The following is a 15,730-nucleotide window of genomic DNA, read 5'->3' on the forward strand; positions in this document are numbered from 1 at the left end:
GTGAACGGCTTCTCGCCGCTGTGGATCCTGAGGTGCTGGGTCAGGCAGGAGTTCTGGCGGAAGGCCCTCCCGCACTCTCTGCACACGTAGGACTGCTCGCCTGTGTGCACCTGCCAGTGCTTGGCCAGGGAGGAGCTCTGGCTGAAGGCACACCCACACTCGCTGCACACATGTGGCTTCTCACCTGTGTGTGTCCTCAGGTGCTTGAGGAGGGACGAGCTCCAGCTGAAGGCCTTCTCGCACTCTCGGCACACGTACAGCTTCTCTCCCGTGTGGCAGCGCATGTGCTCGGCCAGCGACGAGCTGAGGGTGAACACCCTTCAGCACACACGGCACTTGTAGGGCCTCTCGCCAGTGTGGCTTCTGTGGTGGATCAGGAGGGCCGAAGAGTCAGTGAAGGCTCAGCCGCACTCACAGCAGGCAAACGGCTTCTCCCCGGTGTGGACTCGCCAGTGATGCATGAGGTGGGTGCTCTGGCTGAAGGTGCAACCGCACTTGCCACAGGCGTAGGGCTTCTCGCCTGTGTGCACCCGCCGGTGCTTGGCCAGCGACGAGTTCTCCTGGAAGCGCCTGCCGCAGTCGCTGCACACGTAGGGCTTCTTGCCCGTGTGGACGCGCCGGTGCTTGACGAGGGACGAGCTCTTGCTGAAGGCGCGTTTGCACTCCCAGCACGCGTACAGCTTCTCGCCTGTGTGGGTTCTCTGGTGCTGAACAAGGTTTGAGCTCTGCCCAAAGGCCTTCCCGCACTCCTCGCACGCGTAGAGCTTCCGCCTGCTGGGAATCTGCCAACAGCTCACGAAGCTCGAGTTCTTGCCCAAGGCATCCTCCCATCTGCCACGCGCCAGCGCGCCCTCCACAGTGTAGACTCCTCGTGGGTGACTAAGGTCTGGGAAAGAGCCATAGGCTTCCGCACACACACCCTCTCCTTGGCAGGGGGGCCCCTGATCGAGGACTGAAACACATGCGAGGCCCTTTTTGTGACTGTGGCCTGTGGGAGCCTGCGGCCCCGCGGGAGCATCTTGATGCTCAGTGAGGAACGGGCCCCAAGGGAACCTTCCTGCAAGGCTCCACTCTGGGCTAATCCCCCCCTGGCTGGGCGTCACTGCTTGGCACTGTCTTTCTGCCACCTGGCCGCCACACTCCGTGACTTCTCTCAGGACGGTGTGCCAGAAATCCTGCCCTGTGAGTCCCATCGTCTGCCCCTCAGGCAGAGCGCCTTTGTCTGGAGGCAGCCGTGCAGCTCGGGACCCAGGCTCTGAGTCTGAAAAACAAGCAAAGAGACATGCTCAAACCCCACTCTGAATGTGCACCGCCAACCTAGAACCTCAGCAGTCAGCCTGGGCCGCCAGGACGAGCTGCTGGCCAGGACGGTGTGGACCTGCGACTTTCAGAAGGGGCTCCCGCAGTTGAGGCAGGGGATGGGGACTGAGGACAGGAGAGTGGGTGGGTGGGGTCCCACCAGGCCTCACAGCACTCAGCAGAGTCGGGCTCACAGCTAGAACTGATTACAGCCAAAGCACGGAGCAATATCAGCAAAGGGGAAAGGTGCGTGGGGCGAGGAGCCCTCTCCCAGGGGAGCCACACAGCACGCGCCCCACTCCTCCAGCACGGGGTTCTGGCAACACGTGGAAGCACTGTCTACCGGGTGAGCTCGTTAGAGACTCGGTGCCCAGGGCTTTAGTGGGGGCTGGCCGTGCAGGTACCCACGCATAGCATGTACCAAAATTCCAGAACCCCAAAAGGAAAGCAGGTGTCCAGCATAAACCACACTGTTCGCATAAATGGTTTAGGCACAGTGAGCCACTCTGATCATTTAGGCAATGGTTGGGACCCTAGAGAAATCCAAGTTTGTCCTAGGCCTTTTCGGGAACGGCAGCCACAGGCCTCCTGTGCTAACCCTTTTCCGCACAGTGGGGAAGGAAAGGGGTAGAGGAACACAGAAAGACAGTGGCCAGGGCCGGCCCTGTGGCTTGGTGGTTAAGTGCGCGCGCTGCGATGCTGGCGGCCCGGGTTCGGATCCCGGGTGCGCATCGAGGCACCACTTCTCTGTCCATCCTGGGGCCGAGTCCCACATACAGTGACTAGAAGGGTGTGCAGCTGTGACATACAACTATCTACTGGGGCTTTGGGGGCAATAAATAAAAATCTTTAAAAATAAAAAAAAAAAAAAAAAAAAGAAAGACAGTGGCCAAAGCCACCGAGAGCCACCCCACCTGTCAGCTACCGGAGGGGGTGTTTTACAACCAGGCCCTCAGTGGAGCAGGGCCTGGCCAACAGAACGCAAAACAGGTGATCGAACAAACACTTGTACAGGAATGTTCATGGCGGCACCACTCCCAGTAGCCGAAACGTGCAAACAGCCCAACTCTCCACCAGTGAAGAACACATAAACAAAATGTGGTCTATCGACGCAGTGGGATATTATTCAGCCACAAAAAAGAATGAAGGACTGGGGCCAGCCTGGTGGTGTAGTGGTTAAGTTTGCAAGCTCTGCTTCAGCAACCCGGGGTTCACAGGTTCGGATCCCAGGTGCAGACCTAGACACTGTTCATCAAGCCACACTGTGACAGCGTCCCACATACAAAATGGAGGAAGACTAGCAGATGTCAGCTCAGTGACAATCTTCCTCAAGCAAAAAGAGGAGAAATGGTGACAGATATTAGCTCAGGGCCAATCCCCCTCACCAAAAAAAAAAAAAGAATGCAGGACTGATATGCACTACAATGTGGATGAACTATGAAAACATTATGCTAAGTGAAAGAGGCCAGACACAAAAGACCACATCTTGTCTTATATGTCTATATGAAAATACATGAATACATTTATATAAATTCCACTTATATGAAAGGTTCAGAACAGGCAAATCCATGGAGACAGACAGCAGACCAGTGGTTGTCCGGGCCAAGAGAGTGACGGCTGAGTGAGTCTGGGTTTGTTTCTGGGCTCCTGCACCCACCGGCTCTTTCCTGTTGGGTGTACACTGCACCTCCTTGCCCTAGGAGGAGACAGAAACTGACCTACAGTTACAACACAGCGTTGTACACCAGAACTTTCCTAAGAGGGCGGATCTTAAGTGTTCTCACCACAGGGGGGAAAAAACAATAACTATGTACAGTGATGGACGGATTAATAAGCTTGATTGTGGTAATCATTTCACAGAGTATAAAACATATCAAAACACCACTTTGAATATATAGGATTGTTACGTGTTAATTATACCTCAATAAAGAAGGGGGAAAAATTAAATTAAAAAAAAATTAATAAACAGATCTGATCGGGAGACCCTCCTTTCACTCACCTGGACCTCTTGGGGCATCTCTCTCCACAGTCCAGGGGTCTTCCCACTGCTCCAGCTTGGAGATCACATGTGGTTTGGAATCGGGAAGTCCTGCCCATGGCGAGAAGGGAGTAGGAAAATGTTGATATTGTTGCTACAAGTCAGCCAGGGCCAAATAGTGCAGTGCATATGTCCCAGGCATGGGAAAGGTCTCTACCTGGTGATGTGGGGTGGGGCGTTCAGTCTTTGCACCGAGGGGACTCGGCTGGGGGACAGTGGTCAGAGCAAGGACACACCTGGGTATGAGTGGCCGAGGATGAGGCAGGGGATACATATACACACACATACACGCACAAGTAGCATGGATGAAGAGGTGACAGGGAGGCCTCACCCAGGGACACTAGGTTGCTGTAGTTCCTCAGCATGGTGTCGCGGTACAGGATCCTCTGCGTTGGGCCCAGTAGCCCCCACTCCTCCGGGGTGAAGTCCACAACCACGTCCTTAAATGTCACTGGCTTCTGAAACATCCCACATGCACTGGCTCAGCCACGGGCCACGTCTGACCAGAGGTAGCCCTGTGGGGAATGGCAGGATGTGAATGTTCCGGGAAACGCCCTGTTGTCATTGTGGGGGCTCATGCTCTGAGTGGCCTAAGCCAAGAGCTGGCAGTATTATCACCTTGATACTGGGTACCGGGGTCCCACCTAAATGTTTGTATCTCCCCCAAATCCCTATGTTAAGGCCCTAACCCTTAGAGTGAAGCTGTTTGGAGGTGATTAGGTGTAGATGACGTCATGAGGATGGGGCCCCGTGATGGGACTGGTACCCTTAGAGGAAAGGGTAGAGACCAAAGCCCTTTCTCTGTGTCTCCGCCATGTGAGGACAGTGAGAAGGCAGCTGTCTTCAAGCCCAGCAGAGGGTTCTCCCCACAACCCAGCCCTGTTGGCACCCTGATCTTGGACTTCCCACCTCCAGAACTGTGAGAAATAAGCTGCTGTTGGTTAAGCCACCCAGGCTGTGGTATTTTGTTAGAGCAGCCGAGAAGATTAAGACACGGTGATTCCTCATCACTTCCCAAAGTGTTCAGCTTTGCGGCCCCCAGAGGGACAGTTGGACGGCCCTTGCCAACCCCCTACAAAGCCATCTGTGTGGTCTCCATCACCTTCAGGGCCAGGCAGGGGAGGCTTGGAGGCTGGGATGGCATTCGGTGCCAGCCACAACATGTGTCCCCAAACTGGCCTTTAGTGCCCCCACAGAGGCACCCCCAGGCCCTGGCAACAGCCCCTCTGCCTGTGTGTGGCTGTGTCCTTAGGGACCCTGTGGAGAAGGGGCCTGTCAGGAGGCAGCATTGATTTCAGAGTAACTACTCACCATTCTTAACACACAAAGCCCCCACCTCCCAACTAGCCACTCTCAGGGCACCACTCACTCATTCGCCTGCTAACGCCTCCCGGGTGTCTGCATTGCCAAGCCCTGCTCTGTCCCTTTCCTGCATATCTGGCTGATAGACAGAGAGGCCATAAAGAGCCCATGTACCAGATTTGCCCAGATGCAGGGGTTCCTCCAAAGTGCCCTGAATTAGTGACAAGGTCAGTAAGCCCCACCCGGGGGCAGGAGGAGCAGGGGAGGCCAGGGCAGAGGAAGGGGCCCTGCTCTGGGACGCGGGCTCCCAGCGCTGAGGGACAGAAGCACCACAGAAGCGGGGAGAGAAATGAGTGTGCCCGCTGAGACCACGGGCATTTCTGGAAACTCACGAGGAAGGTGTCTGCTGGGACCATGGTGTCTTGGGCCTCAGGCTTGTCCTCCTTGATTCTCCCCTGAGAAGGAAGAGCTGGGGGAGGGGAGGGGAGCGAGGCCAGACTCACCCTCAGCCCCAGAGACACCAGCCCAAAGTCCCCAGGCCCCCCCATCCCCAGGGCCTCATTGCACAGCCCTCCCCTTGACAGCCACTGGCCCCTTCCCCAGGGGCCCTGGCCCCCAGTCCCGACATCCCTACAGGTGTCTCCTCCTGCACTGCCACCCTGGGCCTGCTCCCTCCAGGGCTCAGCCGAACCACAGCCCAACATTAACTCTGTGCCAGGCACGCAGGGATCACCTCCCATCAGCTTGCTTGATCCTCACTCTGTCCCCACGAGGGAGCAATGCTACCAGGTCCATTTTACAGGAAGGAAACTGAGGTATCGAGACGGGAAGGAAAAGGCGGCGTCCACGCGGACAGATGGGGTGACCCGCACCCCCCATAATTAGTCTGGGGACATGGCACCCCACCTGGGCTCTGGTGCAGGGGTACACACAGCCATGGTGGACCTAGGGTGACCCAGGGAAGGACCCATGCTTGGAACAGGAAGCCCTGGGCCTGCGGCTCCACTGTGTGCCACTAACTCGCCATAGCCCTTCTCTGGGCCTATTTCCTTCTGGGTACAGCAAGGACAGGCTCCTGGGAGGACGGGTGGCATTGTGCCATGGAAAGTCTTTGTGAAACGAAACACGACACAGAAACACCTCATGGTGTCCTTGCTGCCCAAGGCCACACCACCTTCACACCCTCCCTCCCCTCCCAGCCTGGGAGCCAGGCAAGAGGTCACTGGGCTCAGGGCTCCATAGAAAGCATTCCTGTGATTTCATGGTTGGAGGCTGGGCCTCAGACACCTGCCTCTAAAACAGGAAACCATCCACGAGCCTAGGCCAAGCCCTTGTGGGCGGCCACAGCCACCTGTGTGGCAGCCCCATGCCACCCCCAGGCCATGAGCTTCTCGAGGCCTCACTGTGCAATGCCAGCCGAGTTGCCTAACGTGAGGACAATGAAGTACTATCATCATCCTCTGTTATACAGCGGGGGAAACTGGGGTACAGAGAGATTAAATTAAAAGTCATGAACAAGTGATGGGCAGGTGGGGATTCAAACCTGGGCAGTCTGACTCAAGTCTGTGCCTTTAAAAAGATTTTTTCAACAGAAGTACGAGTGCTCAGTTCAATGAGTTTTGACGAATGCACACACCATCAAGATCAAGCTCTAGAACCTTCTGTGAGGATGGAAATGTTCTGGGGCTGTGCTGTCTGATTCAGCAGCCATCACCCCACGTGGCTCCTGAGCAGTAGAAATGCAGGTGTGTGACTAGGAAACCGGATTTGTCATTTCAGTTAAGTTTAACTAATTCACATTTCAATATCCACGAGGCTCATAGCTACCATATTGGACAGCTCAGCGCTAGGACATTTCAGCACCATGGACAACCACCACCAGGCACCCCTTCCAGGTAAGGCCCTCCCCAGTCCTGAGGTGATCACTGCTGAGATTTCTGACAGCACACGAGTTTTGCCTATTCTTGAACTTCATACAAAGTGAATTATATGCTGTTTAACAGTCTAAGGTCTTAGCTCCATGCGATCAGGTTTACGGACAGCAGTGGCAGCAGACACTTGTCAGGATGCCTCTTTATGGGGACTGTTTGGGGACAAAGGAGTGAGTGCTCTGAAGAGAGAAAATCGATAGTCCCAGTTGTCCTGAATTCAGGTCCTGACAGAGACTCCCAGGAGGGAAGGGCTGACGAGGGGCCTTTTGCTCCTCCCCACAAGGGTAAGAGTGGTGAGCAGATTCCTGGGGCCCTGATGCACCCAGTGCCCACACCTTCCTCTCAGTGTCGTTCCTAAGCTGGGAACAGAGAGCATGATGGATGAGTGGAGTCTGTCAGATCTAGGATCAGATTCACCTTCACCATTCTCTGCTGGGTGACCTTGGGCTGCTCAATTCCCCTGAGGCCTCGGTTTTCTATCTGTAAAATGAGGTAAAATAGTTCCTCTTGTGGAAGGCTGTTCATTCATTCATTTAACAAATACTCTACGGACTGGGCACCACAGCATGAAACTTATAGTCTACGAAGAATGGGAACAAGTGTAAAGTCTTCAAATGTGGTAAGTGCTAAGAAAACATAATGTGGATGTGTGTGGCACCTGTTTTGGATTAGGTGGCTAGGGAGGGCCTCTGAGGTAGAAGCTAAGCTTGTACCCTATTGAGTGGCAGGCGGGGTGGGGGAGGAGTGTGATGGGCAATGGGAGAGCCGTAGGTGAGGCCTGAAAACAGGCAGAAATCAGGTCATTCAGGGCCTGGAAGGCATGGGAAGGAGTGTGGATTTGTACCAAATTAGGATCAGTAAACTTGGCCACACAGCCTGACCTTGTACAGCCTGTGAACTAAGAATAGCTTTTCCATTTTTAAGTAGCTGGGGGGAAAAATCAAAAGAAGACTAATGCTACATGAAGTTCAGATTTCAGTGTCCATAAATAAAGTTCTGGATTTCATCAGGAAAAAAATGTGTGGATGGGGGCTGGCCCTGTGGCCTAGTGGTTAAGTTTGGCGCGCTCCGCTTCAGTGGCCGGGGTTCAGTTCCTGAGCGCAGACCTACATCACTTGTCAGCGGCCATGCTGTGGCAGCGACCCACATACAAAATAGAGGAAGACCTGTGACAGATGTTAGTTCAGGGCGAATCTTCCTCAGCATAAAAAAGTGTGTGGTGGTGTGTTTTCTCTCGTTAGATAAGCACCTACATGACATCCTTGGTTTTGCCTCCTGGCCTGCAAAGCTGAAAACATTTCCTATCTGGTGCCTTACAGAAGAGTTTGTGGACCCTGCTCTGAGGACCTGGGCAGAAATGGAGGGTTTAAGGGGAGGGGTGGCCGCACCGTTCAGGGTTTAAAGACCCCTCTGGTGCTGTGCAGAGGGCAATAGAGGTGGTAAGGGGAGGCAGGAGACCTGTGAGGAGGTGGTGGCCAGGACTAGGCTGAGGAGAGCAGGGCAGTAGAGTGAAGGCAGCAGGAGCAGGGCATGTTTTGAGGGAGATCTGGTTTATGAAAATGTCCAGCCTTGTGACAACCACACCAACATCCACCTCACCTGGCACCTTGGGCTCCATGGCCTGCCACTCTGCTCTGTCTCCCGCTGCTTGGCCTCAGCAGCTACAGGACGGCGCCTGCGGTCTTAGTCCCAAGCAGAGGTCCCAGGTTGCAGGTGACTCTTGCCGGGATGGATTCTTGTGCCCAGAGCCACTGCTTCCTCCTGTCTACTCCCACACAATGGTCAGGCACTGAGATCCTGGAAAATGGAGTATTGCTCGGTGAACACAGGCAGCAGGAGATAAGTGTGGCCACAGCCATACACATGGGCTCCCCTTGGACAGACCAACTGCCTCATCGCCCAAACTGAAAACATGTCCACACAAAAACCTGTACATGAATGTTCACAGCAGCTTTATTTGGGTAAACAAACTGGCGTACATCCACATAACGGAATATAATTCAGCTATAAGAACGAATGAAGTACTGACATGTGGCACAGCACGGATGGACTTTGAAAACACTATGCTCAGTGAAAAAAGCCAGACACAAAAACCCCACATATTGTATGGTCCCATTTACATGAAATGGCCAGAACCAAGAAAGAAAGTAGATTAACAGTTGCCAGGGGCTGGGGAAAAAAGCGAATGAGCAGTGATGGTTACGGCCTATGTGGCATATAGGAACACGCGTGAGGTCACACCTGCACACAGGGGCGTCACACACACACAACACTCCCTCCCCACAGATATGCATGCACAGTGACACACTCGGCGACAGGTACACAACTGGGGTCTCATCTGCACACACAGGTGGTGTCACACATGCAGGACACCCCTCCCCTGTGACACACCCAGCCACACGCACACACCCGAGGTCGCACCTGCACGCACAGGTCGCTCCCCCGCCACCCCCGGCAAGGGCACCCCTGTCCCCGACCCCACAGCCTGGCCGTCCCAGGTTCGCCCTCCCCTCCAGGACCTCCCCGGACCTCACGCTCACCCCGGCCGCCCCGCCGGGACCTCGGACTCACCTCCGCCGCAGTCACGTCAGAGCCACCGGCGCTGCCACCCGCGCGCGCGCCGCCTATGCACATCCGCCAAAGGCACTTCCGGCCTTCACTTCCGCCGAGCGGCCCGCAGTCTGCCCGGGACTTCACCTCCCAGAGGGCTCTGCGCGCCGCGTGCCTGGAACCGGCCGGGCACAGGGTGAATGGCCTCCTGGGAAATGGAGTCCAGAGGGTGACGGCGCCAGAGGGGAGCGTGGGAACTTGTCGGTTGCGCGCGCTGGGCGCACGACGGACCGGACGTGTCCTGATCAGGGTAGTTTTGTGTCTGTTCGGTTAAGTACACAACGCATGTACTTTTTTCTGTTTCTCCTTGCACACATACACGTACACACATACATATATAAGTATATAGTTTGGGGAATTTTCCCCCGAACCCTGTAAATCCTTCAGCAAAAGTCCCCTAAGAACAAGTACATTGTTCCACCCACGCAGGAAACGACCTTGAAACCACGCCGTTATCCATGCCACAGTCCGTATGCTAATTTCTCCCAGTAACGTCGTACGTACATTTTTGTTTTCATCTTATTCACGCCGAAACTAAAGACTCATCTCGAGTTGGCTTCAATCTAGAACGGACTCTCAGCTTTTTTTTTTTTTTTTAAATAATCCCGACAGTTTTCATGAAACCAAGTCAGTTTTCCAAACTATCCTCCAATTTAGATTTGTCTGATTGTTCCCGTATATATAATTTAAAACAATCATAATCAGATTTTACATACTCCTCTTTTTTTCCAGACCCTGAACATTCTCCACTTCATTAAATATTTTTCTAAAACTATTCTTTATTAAATGGCTACATAGTTTTCCGTTATATGAATTTACCATAATTTATTTACCCTCTCTTTTGGATTCTGCACTCAATTCCAACGTTGGGGGGGGGTGTTCCTCCAAACTAACAAGCAATTCTATGACACTAGCTACCCGGAGATATCATCACATCCCACAGGTTAAGGGGTCGGTTCTACCGGACTGCACTCCCCCCATCCCCGCACAGCAGTCGCCAAGTCCAGGTTGTTACCTGGACTGGCTATACTTCTGAGGGACTGGCTATAAATCCAGGTCTCTGCAACCGTCTCCTCGGGTTCCATCAATTCGCTAGAGCGGCTCACAGACTCCAGGAAACTCGTTTACTTACTAAACTGCAGGTTGATTACAAAAGGATATAACTCAGGTACGGCCAGATGGAAGAGATGCATGGGGCAGGCTATGGGGAAAGGAGCACAGAGCCTCCATGCACTCTCCAGGCGCCACAGGCGCCACTTTCCCAGCATGTCCACGTGTTCACCAACCTGGAAGCTCTCCAAACCCTGACCTTTTGGATTTTATAGGGGCTTCGTTACATAGGCACGATTGATTAAATCATTGGCGAGTAATTCAACCTCCCATCAATTAGGAAATTCCAAGCATTGTAGGAGCTCTGTGCCAGAAACGGGGATACAGACCAAATATGTGTTTCTCATAGATCACGATCACACTCTCCCACCCCACCTTTAGCTGGAAATTGAGCTACTATAAACATATGCAATGAATGTCTCTGTACATGCATTTTTCTGTATATCCATGACTCCCTAAAAAAATCAATAATGGATAGGCCCTGTGTGATGCAAATTACCTTCCTTAATTAAGGGACGTCCCTGGATGTAGGACATGAATGTAGGGACATGAAAACTTCACCCATGAGCAGAGGCCTGTGTGACCTGGTGGAGCAGCTGACTCCTGAAGTGCAGGCCCTTCTTCATGCCCACTAGTCAGCTGATCACAAGGGGAATTAAAAAAAAAATTCTCTCAGCCAGCTACCATTAGATCAGCACTGTCCAAAAGAACTTTCTGAGATGATGGAAATGTTCTATTTGTAACTAGTGAGCAGTTGAAATGTGGCTAGTGTGACTGAGAAACAATTTTTAATTTTGGTTAATTTAAAATTACACCTGGGACCGGCCCCGTGGCTTAGCGGTTAAGTGCGCGCGCTCCGCTGCTGGCGGCCTGGGTTCGGATCCCGGACCGACGCACCGCTTGTCGGGCCATGCTGAGGCCGCGTCCCACATACAGCAACTAGAAGGATGTGCAACTATGACATACAATTATCTACTGGGGCTTTGGGGAGAAAAAAGGAGGAGGATTGGCAATAGATGTTAGCTCAGAGCCGGTCTTCCTCAGCAAAAAGAGGAGGATTGGCATGGATGTTAGCTCAGGGCTGATCTTCCTCACAAAAAATAAATAAATAAAATAAAATAAAATTACATCTAAATAGCTACATGTGGCTAGTGACTACCACACAGGACAGCACATTCTAGATGTTCACCTTGGATCTCCTTACAAGAGAACTGGGAGACTGCTTTTCAGACTGGATGCAGATTTCTTCCCAATTACCTTTTTGGGAAAGGACTTGAATATCTCTAAGGATGTGCAAGGAGATATTGAAAATGGGGGTCTTGGCTATTGGCCACAATTTGTGTGTGGGCTGTCATAATTTGGGCTGGCTGATATACGGAATTTAATAAAATAACTTGGAAATTCATATGCTACAAGCAGCTTCCAGGAACCTTCACTGAGTCAAAGCTACTTTACACTCAGCTGGTTCCATTAACACATCCATTTACACGCACGTGTGTATACAGAACAGCTGTGGCCAAGATGCACAGTCACGCAGACGTTTTAGTGGGGGAGACAGACAGTAAATAACGAAACAAATTATCAAACTTTAATTTGAAAGAGTTGAGATTTTTAATTTAAATTTATTTTTTGAACTGGTAATACTTTCACGTTTCAAAATTCCAAAAATATCAGATATAGAGAAAAATTATTCCTCATCCTTTTCCCCCCATTTCTACTCCCCAAGAACAACGACTACGCCTGGTTACTTTGTACCCTTCAGAGATTGTGTGTGTGTGTGTGTGTGTGTGTGTGTAAGCAAATGTTTCCTTTTTACACAAGTGGAAACATACTATACACTGTAGTTTACACCTTTTTTCTTACCAAGGTATCTGAGAGATCTTTCCCACATTAGTACATAAAGACAGGCCCCATTTTTAAGGCTGTGTACCTTCCACCATACATCACTTAGTCAGTTCCCCATGAGGGACAGTGAGATTATTTCCAAATTTTTACTTTTGAAATCAATACCATAGTGAAAAGCATGTACAAACAGTCTGCACATGTACAAATGTATCTGTAGGATTCATTCCCAGCAAGAGGTCTACTGAGACAAAGGGTTTGTGTTTGTAATTTAGATAGCAACTGATAAACTGCCTTCCACAAAGGCTGTATCAATTTATACTCCCCCTGGAAATGTGGAGGAAACCTTCTTATTATAAATAGCAATACACCCTCCCTCCCCACCTTTAGCTGGAAATTGAGCTACTTTTTGGATAAAAGTCAAGGCTGGTAAAGTGCTGGGTGGAGGTCACATTGCTACAATTTTCCTGAAAGTTTATTTAAAAAGCTACATGAAATGCACTGTCAGAGGAAAATGCTCAAAATATAGTAAGAAGTATGTGTCACAAGAGAACTAGAAGGGATTCCAATTTTCTAAACACAAGATAACTACATATATATATTTTTGTGTATCTATAAGATTTAGTGTACACTATATGTACACACACATGTATATTTTAAGAAATAATTACAAGGAAAATTAACAAAATCTTAATGGCAATGACCATCTCTGGATGGTGGGAGTATGAGGGATTAAAATTTAAATATATCTTCATACTTTTGTGTATTCTTTTACTTTTGTGCATCTTTCAGGTTTTGCTACAATTAATTTGCCTTACTTCTATAAACTGATAAAACCATGTATTGCGACCTAGGGGCCTGCCCAGTAGTGCAAGCGGTTAAGTGCAGCACGCTCCGCTGTGGCGGCCCGGGGTTCGCCGGTTCAGATCCCGGGTGTGCGCCGACACCGCTTGTTAAGCCATGCTGTGGCGGCATCCCATATAAAGTAGAAGAGGATGGGCACGGACGTTAGCCCAGGGCCAGTCTTCCTCAGCAAAAAAGAGGAGGATGGGCATTGGATGTTAGCTCAGGCTGGTCCTCTTCACAAAAAAAAAAAAAAGAAAGAAGAAAATGTGACCTGAAACGAACAGTGGAAAATTTGCCGAGATCTCTGACATCGGGAGAGGGAAGTGAGTGCCAACAGTGTTGAGCTTGTTCCCAGCTTACCCAGTGAGGCCATCGTGACCTCGGCCCACCCAGCGTCCACTGTGAGAACTGTGGAAACCTGACCCTTCAGGAGCTGCCATTCTGGGGGCCAAGGTGGAGGGAACGGGGCAATCGAGGCCCAGCCTCCCAAGCTGTCCAGAACCGGGAAGCTACAGCTGGGCCTCCCCCACCAGAGGGCACCAGCCTTTGGAGCATTCCCGAGCCTGCACCCCATACCACTGATGGGACAATGAGGAGGAACGGTCAAAAGTGGGGCTCTGGTGGCTGGGCCAGTTGGTGACACGTCACTTCTTTCCTCAGGGTCATCCTGCCCCAGGAGCGGTAGTGGAAACCGGATGAAGAGAAGAGAGCCGAGAGGTTTAGATGGTGAGACCAACAGGACAGCTGTCTCCTGCCTTCAGGGATGGGCTGATGGACGGCCACATGCCCTATGAAAGGCCCGGGGCAGGGGGACTGGTGTGGATTGGAAAAGGACATTTTGTTCTGCGAAGGCTGTGTTCTTGGAGCTTGTGGCACATCCAGGGGGAGCCGCCCACAGCACACAGCTGCTGTTCCAGCCTTAAGTTCAGAACTCGGCACCCAAGACCAAGATTTGGGAGTGAGCAGTGCAAAGCCACGAGTGTGGATGAGGACAGCTGGGGAGGGTGTGAAGCACAAGATGGGCCCCCAGGACAATGCCCTGGGGACCGCAACATTTAAGAAGAGAGGGAGAACGAGCAGCCCCTCAAAAGGTGGAAGGAATCCAGAAGAGTGCAGCATCCCAGAACGCCAGGGGACTGAGGGTTGTAAGGAGGGCCCGGCCAGCAGGCTGGACAATCCAGCAGGTGAAGAGATGCCGAGGTGGCGGCACCTGACCAGGCAACGGGGAGCACCAACAATTCTTCCAAGGAAAGACCAGACAAGAAAGATGGCAGACGCTGCTAGTTGCCTATCCACCCCCACTTCCCAGACCTCCTCTGCGGGCACAGGTCTCCACCAGAGCTTAGAGAGGCTAAACACTAGCTTTCCGAGGCCCTCGTCAGTAAGGGTGGCCCTGTGAGCTAGCCTTGGCCAATGAGACAGAAGTGGGCATCTGCTAGAGGCTTCTGGAACAGCCTTTTCTTTGAAAGCTCATCAGAGATGAGTGTTGGCCTGCCCTTCCCTGTCTGCTTCCAGTCTTGATTGTGGAGGCAATGGCTGACGCTGCAGCAGTCTTCCTGTGACCATGAGGGAAAGGCTGAGAAATCTGAAGAAAACCCTGCCTCTGACATCAGTGAGCCACTGAATGCACAGCATTTGAACAAAGCCTAATTTGCTTAAGCCACCGTTAACTGGGTATTGAGTTCAAAATCTACCTCCACTCCTAGCTGTATAACCTTGGGATGGTTAGCTTTGTTCCAGTTACTAGTTACCTTTGTCCTGTGCCATATTTTCCTTCTATGTAAAATGGTACTACCTCACAGAACTAAGACTGAGGCACTGTCTGTCTCAAAACACCCCTTTTCCCAGCTAGTAAATGAAGGTTATCTGCTAAGAATGAAATAGAAAGTGGTGCAGGCCAAGGTACAAGGACAGAGTCACCGTAAAAAGTGGCAGCTGACAAGGGAAATACGTGAGGACAGGCCCAGAGGACAGGAGGGTGCAGAGCAACAAACCAGGGCCTCGGGGGGTCTTGCAGAACCTCTAGAGACAGGCTGCACAGCTGGCTCTGAGCATCCTGGAAGCCAGCTCTGCCACAATGGAAACTGCATCAGCTGTGACACACAGCATCCAAAGGACAATAGTGGACACGAGAAGTTTGGACTGAGCTCTGACACTCAACCGTGCTGCTCTGGCAGCGAGAGTGCTGATCATGCAGCTCAACTGCCAGAGATCTGCTGCTGTCTCCTTCTAGGACGACGATTCAGCCACTCAGCTCTACGCTCTGCCAACCCAGCACCCCTTCTGCGGGTATTTTTGGGAAACCAATTTCTACAAGCTGAGATGTGCTGTGATCAATTTTCCGTCCTTCCGATTTTTGATGTTTATGGTCTATGTTTAACTTCACTAGGAGGCAACTGCCATGGGAACTGCAGGCACACAAACAAAACGCCGCCATTCTATACAATGGAGCACAGAACTCGGCGCCCCGCGGGACAGGCGTGGCGCTCACCGATAGTCCATGACTTGTTTCATTTTAGGGTAGAAACTGGGCAGTAGGTTTAAAGTCTGGTTTTTTTATCCCTTGTGCTGCTAGACGCCAGGGATCACACCTCATCACAGTGTCCTTCTTTAGCTCAAGAAGAGACAGACAAAATCAGAGAGCTTTGCTTTCCTCAGGAGTCAAGTTGGAGGAAAGCAAGATGATAAGAAGTTTCTGACTGCGGACATTAAAATAGCCATGTTCGAATATCTTGCATCGTATAAAAATAAA

General features: G+C 51.6%; 1 protein-coding gene across 1 annotated transcript; it reads right to left on the reverse strand.

Annotated features, from left to right (window-relative positions):
• Nucleotides 1-255: 255 nt before the first annotated feature.
• Nucleotides 256-9,232, reverse strand: LOC101397361 (zinc finger protein 74-like). Its single transcript, XM_087422028.1, has 6 exons — nt 9,142-9,232; nt 8,170-8,367; nt 5,032-5,108; nt 3,669-3,795; nt 3,299-3,388; nt 256-1,261 (listed from the first exon to the last, which is right to left on the reverse strand). The coding sequence occupies exons 2-6, from the start codon at nt 8,186-8,188 to the stop codon at nt 402-404; spliced, it is 1,173 nt and encodes a 390-aa protein (XP_087278154.1). The 5' UTR covers nt 8,189-8,367; nt 9,142-9,232; the 3' UTR covers nt 256-401.
• Between the last annotated feature and the right edge of the window lie 6,498 nt (nt 9,233-15,730).

The sequence above is a fragment of the Ceratotherium simum genome, chromosome 33 (genome assembly GCF_057802395.1).
Source record: "Ceratotherium simum simum isolate JZ-2026a chromosome 33, ASM5780239v1, whole genome shotgun sequence".
NCBI classification, from domain to species: domain Eukaryota; kingdom Metazoa; phylum Chordata; class Mammalia; order Perissodactyla; family Rhinocerotidae; genus Ceratotherium; species Ceratotherium simum.